The sequence below is a fragment of the Dreissena polymorpha genome, chromosome 16 (genome assembly GCF_020536995.1).
Source record: "Dreissena polymorpha isolate Duluth1 chromosome 16, UMN_Dpol_1.0, whole genome shotgun sequence".
Classification (NCBI taxonomy): domain Eukaryota; kingdom Metazoa; phylum Mollusca; class Bivalvia; order Myida; family Dreissenidae; genus Dreissena; species Dreissena polymorpha.
In genome coordinates, this window is record NC_068370.1 from 43,851,586 (window position 1) to 43,859,625 (window position 8,040).

Genomic DNA, 8,040 nt, shown 5'->3' on the forward strand with positions numbered 1-8,040 from the left:
CATATGCTATCACATATTTTAATGACGCATAAATATATTTATGATTCATGACTTTCTTTACAACTAGTAAGCTAATAAACTCTGCTATCACTTTTGCAACAAATAAATAAATATAACCTTTTAACATATACATCAATAACAAAAGCATCATGAAGTCATAAACAAAATACACGTTTATATGCATTGATAATATTTTACACATACATGTTTCAATATCCATGCTAGTGTACTTTAAAAAAAGTATAACAACTACGAATAATAAAAACAACTATGAATAATAAATAATAAAGTCCTTTGAACTATATTATAATGACATATTTATAATACTGATTTTCTACTGATCAAGCCCTAGAATTTAATAGAAAAAATCTATATACAACAATATGGTTTGTTTTTATTTAACATATCGTTCAAGATACAACATACATAATACTTGATGCAGACTCGGGAACTAGGCTACTGGTTTACATTGAAATTGAATACTGTTATGGATTTAGTGCGAGCATAAACTGATATCGACTGAAATATACAACATATATTGATCAATGAGCTAACAGTAAATCATCTGTAATATACAACATATATTGGTCAATGAGCTAACACTGAAATATACAACATATATTGGTCAATGAGCTAACACTGAAATATACAACATATATTGGTCAATGAGCTAACACTGAAATATACAACATATATTGGTCAATGAGCTAACAGTAAATCATTAAAAATCTCTTTGTAAGTATAATCAAATGCAGAAACAATATATGTGTTAATTAGCCAGGTTTTATATTTCCTGTGGCGTTCATTCTTAATTTGTTTATGTATTCAGTAGCCTGGTATAATAGCCGCATAAATGTATCTATTATTTACCAAACGCGGGTTAACTGAACGGTTAATTGGTTTGTCGTTAAAATATGCAGAAGGGGGGCTGCTTAATTAATTACATGATTGGATATACCCACAAAAGGTTACCTTGAATAAGATATGAACTAATTATGAAGGAAATATCGCAGTTGAAACGGCTTTTCAAAATAGTATGTATTTAAAGTTAAATTAATACATATTAAATGTAAAAGTATTCCAATTAAATAACATTAATAGAAGGAATACGGTAAAAATATATTTCACCACTTTTAGTACAGTTTAACCAATTTTCCCATAACCCTTAAATTTCATAAACAAATTGACACTGTACAATATTATGTCATTGTTAGTGGCCTTTACTTATACACAATTCTTCAACGAATGTGTTTCTTAATGCTTCAAGTTTTTTTTACCTTAGTTGAATCCTTTTTTTACGGTAAAAGAAAAAACACAACAAACAACAACAATAAAACAATCGGGTTGTAAGCGAACACTACGTGTCTGAAAATCATGAGGTACAATACATGTAAAACATGTGCTTAAACATGCGTTTCTATTGTTCATAGTTTGTCATGACAAGTAAGATTTGTTTATCGGAAAAATAAACTGAAAGTAAATCCCGCCAAGTAACGACTTGGCAATAGTACAAGACCTTTGGTCTATAACTGCGATCGCTGTTTGAAACTATTTTCAAATAAAAAAACAAACAATACAATAAAGTGAAAACAGCTATTGTAAACAAAGCCTTCGGTTGCGATCATGTTTTCATTTTCAGGGCTTTAAATAATTATAAGTTTTTATATTTAATATAAATTGTTGAGTATTTTCGTTTTCTTTGAGGTGAATCAAATATTAAGTATAATTTTAAAAGTTTATATATATAGTTTTATATATAAATCGAGTTAATAACATATGGTGACATTAAATAAAATGTAACACTTTACAAAACATGCGATATAAAATTATGACACTGTCCAAAGCATGTGGTATTTTAAATATATCACTTAACAAAGGAACACACACTGTGACAGCAACATATAATATGATATATCATGGTATAGCGACAGTTCTAACAAGTGTAACACATAAAAGCAGCGTGAAAATGCAAATCTATAAATCCTGAGACAACGTTCAAAACAAGCCATACACACTGCATCGTATTATTCAACATTTACCAACTAGTAAACAAATGTGATTAACTCTTGAATTCTTAAAATTCAGTTAATTTCATTTGTTCTGAATAGTTGTCATTGAGTAAAATGTTTCGGAGAATACATACAAGAGATGACATACACGATGTTATTCAAATATCCATATATAAGACATATGTGCATGTATTTTCTAGAAAAAGAGGAAGAATTAGCTGATTTCATTGTATTTTTTGCATAATATTAAAATACGAACATGGTTTATAATTCTGATATACAATCCACTTCAAATGTGACCGGACCCCGGGCACTGATGTATAAAATGTGTGAACGCTGTATCGTCCTTTCAACACTTTGTGGTATCAAGTCTATTTCCAAGCACCTTTAAAGGTTTACTGCTATATTTAAAAATACATTTACAATATATGCAGTCAACTTCTACCATTTATCATTTAAATTTAACATACATTTTCAATGTATGCAATCGAATTCTATCCTCTACTATGTAAATGTGTGCTGTATTGATTATTGGGTTCAAACAAACTAATTCTAAGAATGTACCCAAGCTAGTGCCATCTCGTTCGACTTTTTAAAAGAGCCATCGAAATTATGTCACACACAGAAAACATTAAAACAAAGCATACCGATATTTAATGTTCTTTGTGTCACGGCTGCTTTGAATACATAAAAAATACCGTAGTTTGACAATACGAATTGAGATTCGTATCAACTCAAATCTGCTATATACAATTTAAAATTATATTCCAACAGGGTCCAGGGTAAAACTGAATCCGTCCATATTGAAGCACAGCTGTTTCGGCAAGATATATACAAACTATCAAAAGTAAAACTTTTTCCATCTTCATAAATTCCTATTACTTGTCACTAATCTCATTCCGGAACATCCGGCGTCAGCTCGCGCTTATTTTGCAGGAGCTCGGCAGTGTCCATCACAATTTCCCCGTTAGCTGCTTGTATCGCCTCCATCTCGAGTCTCTCCTTCCGGCGGCGCCGCACATCCTCCCGCTTCCGCTCGCGTTCCAGTTGCTTCTCCTTGATCTCCCGCAGGCGCCGCTCCTTGTTGTCGGTGACGCTCTCCATTTTCTTGACGGCGTCTTCTTCCTTCTTCTTCTGGTAGTCTGCGAATGACTCGAGCGCCGCCGGTAGGTCAGCCCGGTCCATATCTTTGATCTTCTCGAGGCGATCCTTCTCCTTGCGCTGAGAGTACACAAACGGCACGTGTAAGTTTTTATAAATGAGCCGCGCTCTGTTAAAACGGGGCTAAATGCATGTGTGTGAAGTGTCGTCCCAGATTGACAGGACACTTAACGCATATGTATTAAGCCCGGATTTTTAGAGCGCTGCTAAAATGTTAGGTTATATGTATTTTACACAAACAACAATCATGTACACTTGCAAATACATGTATGTGCATATACTTTTTAACGACTGAGAACAATGTTTGATGTTCGTATATATGAAGGCGGCTGATAATAACGTGGACTATTTGGAACTGGAACAAGCAGAACACCCTCAATCTACGAAGATGGCGTTAACTATATTTCTTTCTTTTTTTCTTCTCATTTTGATAATTTGCTTTAAACTGTTATTGCACTAAAGTCCAAAGAATTTTGTATGAAACTTCTCTTTCAAGGTTTCCGAACAATGCTTGTGTAAAATACATGGCCTGGAAAGGTCTCTATCAAATAGAGTACGAAATATACCATTTGTATACAAAATGTAATCATACTATGAGTTTTGAAAACTTATTGAAATTCTGTAGATTGCAGAGAAAATTGTTATGTCTGGGAAAAGGTATGTATCTTTACATTACTTTGCTTTTCTTTGATTACTCAACACGTGTATTCATAAAATTATTTTTATAATGGAGGTTAGTGTTTACTTCGCATAAATAGATATAATTAAAGGTATCTGTTTGTAATCTAGATGAATATGCAATTTTTCCTAATAGAACGGGGGGCTATTCTATATAAAAACCGCGTCATGCGAAAACGGGTCTTAGGCCATATTTGGCCAGCGTATTTCAAATACATGCCTGTGCATCCACGCAGCCTGGTCAGGAGCTACCATGTTCCCTACTAAGACCACGAATCCTTACGCGATTTAATAGCGAATGTCGTCACTACAAACATGGCTGCGTGAATGTGAAGGTCGGTATAGACATACCCTGACCGCTAATGCATAAGATCCGTTTTCACATGACGCGACTTATAAGTAATCGAACATGTACATCGACTGATTAACTCAATAAGCGTCGACTTGGATGAGGTATAATCGATATTGACAGATTAACCGATAAATAAGATAATCGGTATTACAATCAATACCGCTCTGTTTAAAGGGCTAGTGTGCCGTTAACATTTTATCAGATGACATCAATTCTTTAAATATTTAAAATTGCTTCCCTTGTCAGAAAACTCAAAGACCTATCTATAGGTCTTTGGAAAACTGTGTCCGCAAGCAATAATGTATAACCTTTAATGTACGCTTAACAATGAAATGGTTCGTTTGGTATACGTGCGTGAATCAATAATTCTTGTAATATGCGTTGATTTGTTATCCAAACATAAGTTTGAATTGACCACTTACTACATAACCTGCCTTATTGATTATTCAAATTTCTACTAATTTATATGTGCAGAAACAAAAGAAGCAATTCAAATAGAAATGCAAGGTCACAGTCTTTAAATAATACTTAAATAGACCAACATAATGAAACTTGTTACAATTAGCAAGTTAAGTTAGCTTTTCGAAAGTGTGAATCAGAAGACATGGTCGTACTGTTTTTTCACCATAATTGTATATATCCCCACGACTTAAACACGTTTTTGCAAGATCGAAATGTTTTCCATAACAGCTAACAAGCTCACAGAAGACGAGACCTCACCTTGCGTCTCTCCTCCGCGCGCTCCAACTTCTGCTGTATCTCCTCGTCCGTCAGCACGCGCTTCTTCTTGCGCCGTCGTTCAAGCTTTGCCAGTCTTACCGGAGGAAGTGACTTCAGCTTGTTGCTCGTGTTTACTTCGACGATATCGAACGAGACCGCGCCCGTCTTCTCGACTGCTGGCTTGCTGATCAGCCCCTCTTCGCGAAGTTTCTGAAGAATCATGGACTCTTCCAACCTGGCTTTATCTTTAGCACTATTTCTTGTGTTTAGGGCGACTCCAGTTATGCCAAGTTCTGTAATAAAAATATTTATAAAAAATACTTATTCGCGTATCGTGATTTGGTACAGCGCATTTATAATCCTACGGAAGCTGCTTTTGCTGAACATATCTCCAAAAAATATACACGTAAAGCCTTATTAAATTACAAAAAGTCGAAAATCGCCATATTTACCAAATTTAAACATTGGCTAGGAATATGTGTGTACACAAACATTCAGTTCGTGTTAAAGATTGACAATAAGACGTTCATAAGTCGTGTTGCATTTATTTGAACTATAGCATAAAGAAGCAATATTTCAGTTTTAGTGCATTTCGACATTTCGAACGTGTGTATTTGTAAATATAAAGCCGTGCTCTGTGAAAAGGGGGTTTAATGCGTGTGCATAAAGTGGTGTCCCAGATTAGCCTTCGCAGTCTGCACAGGCTAATCAGGGACGACACTTTCCGCATACTAGTAAACTGGATTTTTACAAAGAAGAGACTTTCTGTAAACGAAAAATACCATAAAAGCGAAAAGTGTCGTCCATGATAAGCCTGTACGGAATGCACAGGCTAATATGGGACGTCACTTTTCGCACATGCATTAAACACCCTTTTCACAGAGCACGGCCCATTTACATGCGAAGAATTGTGGCGGAGCGTTTTAAATAATTCATGAAATATTGTAGGTCGTCAAGTGTGCATATCACAGGCAATTAACCAATTCTTTCTTATCTTATTACGTACTTTAATGTATAGTATTAAGGTGGTTTCATGTAAAGTATAATAACTGAATGCCCAAATACTTTGAAGTATGTAAGTACCCTTTGCAGTTTCTAAAGACAGATACAATAATTCGTTTATGGCACAATTATTCTGAGTTAATCTCTAATAACCCCGTGAATACATCTTCTTAAAGACTTAAGATTATCTTTTATTCTTTAATTCTTTAGTGCCAAATCTGTCAAGCGTTTTGTGTACGAAATTCAATCTAATTTGCTTTAGTGATGGACATATTGCAATACCGAGTAAACTTTACATGGTTTTAGCGACGAAAAAGAAGTTAGATATACACAGGTTGTCACTTCTACGGCCTTTAATGAATGGAAAAAAGAAACTTTAGCGTTTTATCTATAAGTGAAAACTTTGCAAAGTACAGAACATTTTCAAACATTTTCAACACTCATGTATGCTTTTAGGTGACATTTCTTTCATAAACAGATTAACTTGAACGTAATGAATCTTTTTAGTTCGGAACAATGGACCCACGGGTCGCTTGTCCCCCTTAACAGATTACAAAAGACACACAGGTTTTATCACACGGCCGTTAATGTTTACACCGTCGATTATATTGGTGTAAATACTATATATGCAAATGCAAATAAATCGCGATAATAAAGTTATAAACACGAAGACGAAGTGCAATTATTCGATGTATTGTGGCCACTTGAAGAACGATGTAAAATACCTCAGAGAGTTTGTTTTGCGATAAAATTCCACTTAGAAAGAAAGCCGTGTGGAAGACGGATAAGTAAAACAAATATCGACATTATTCGATTAAATTCTAATACTTTTTAGGGCTCGTGGTGCAAATACAATTAACATTTTCTTTTCTTAACACAGCCCATAACTTAATCCACTGTTAAACTTTCATTTGAACTTTGTTTTAAGAAAGTATTTGTATTTATTTAAATGATAACTTTTACAATTATAAAACGAACTTAAGTCATGAACATTCTAGTGATTTTTTAAACGGTCGCAGTAGATAAAACGATGTCCATGAGAGAACGCGACACGAATTAGTTCCCATTGTTTTAAATACGAATATAGTAAGCTAGATTCTATAAAATATTTCAGTGGGTGAACATCGAAATTATTCATGGAACGGTCATATCAATGTGGCTGTAAATGATCAATGAAATAAACATCAAATGCTCCTTACAATTAGTGACTGTAACCCGATCAACTGTATGATAACGCGTACATATCAAATGTCAGACGAGCCTTTTGTAAGCGGAATGCCATGAACATTTTATTCAACATGTTCCAACAGGTACTTGGGGCAATTTCACACGGTCTTGAAGTTACAATCTTCATGTATTGACTCATAAAAAAGGTCTGTGACATTTACGCTTGGTCTGAATTGAATACAAAATCCGTGAAAACTAATAAAATTACTTAAAACTGAATATAAACAATATATAAATAAGTTCAAAACTCACCTAAATCATCTCTTGCTTTAAATTCACTTTCAATCTGTTTGACTTTGTCGGGGTCGGAGTGCTCGGTGATGAAACCATGATTGTACTCGCCGTCCCCGAGATCCCCGAGTCCAGAGTCATGACTCTTCTTGGATCCAGCCGATCCATACCTGTCAGATCCGTCTAGTTCATCGTCTATGGATTCGCAGGATCCCATGGAATTCCGGCTTCTACTGGATTTACTACGCTTCACGTTCCCGGAACGCCGTCTTTCGTTAATGTCGGCTTCAATGCCGGCATCGCTTGCCGACGGCTTCAGTTTTCCCCCACTAAGTTCCGCCGCCCCGACGGGCTGAACACGAACGGCTTTCGACTGCTTGCAACCCATTCTTCCAGTTAATAATTCCACTAGATCACTAATTAAGACTTAAACGTACATAGCAATATGAGTTTTTAACACGTTTAAACTGATATTGGTTCCTTTATATCTTTAAAGTGTATAAGTAAAAAAGTACATTTTTTTTATCCAAAACAAGTTTAACCTAACTTTGAGAACGATGTTGTGTTCTGATTTAAACATTAAACCAACGTTCTTTTTATTATGGAATTCAATCGCGTGAACTTTAACCTTGGCTAGCAACTACGACAATATTGGTCGGT

General features: G+C 34.8%; 1 protein-coding gene across 1 annotated transcript; it reads right to left on the reverse strand.

Moving 5' to 3' along the window:
• Positions 1–174: 174 nt before the first annotated feature.
• On the reverse strand, positions 175–8,040 carry LOC127862044 (trichohyalin-like). The gene is made up of 3 exons (XM_052400989.1): positions 7,402–8,040; positions 4,921–5,213; positions 175–3,230 (listed from the first exon to the last, which is right to left on the reverse strand). The coding sequence occupies exons 1-3, from the start codon at positions 7,766–7,768 to the stop codon at positions 2,904–2,906; spliced, it is 987 nt and encodes a 328-aa protein (XP_052256949.1). The 5' UTR covers positions 7,769–8,040; the 3' UTR covers positions 175–2,903.

Excerpts from the sequence above, each read along its gene's own strand:
- LOC127862044 (XM_052400989.1), bottom strand. The coding sequence starts at position 7,768 with ATGGGTTGCAAGCAGTCGAAAGCCGTTCGTGTTCAGCCCGTCGGGGCG. Across the intron at positions 5,214-7,401 it reads TAAAGCAAGAGATGATTTAG|AACTTGGCATAACTGGAGTC; the intron begins GTGAGTTTTGAA and ends TTTTTATTACAG. Across the intron at positions 3,231-4,920 it reads GCGCGGAGGAGAGACGCAAG|CGCAAGGAGAAGGATCGCCT; the intron begins GTGAGGTCTCGT and ends GTGTACTCTCAG.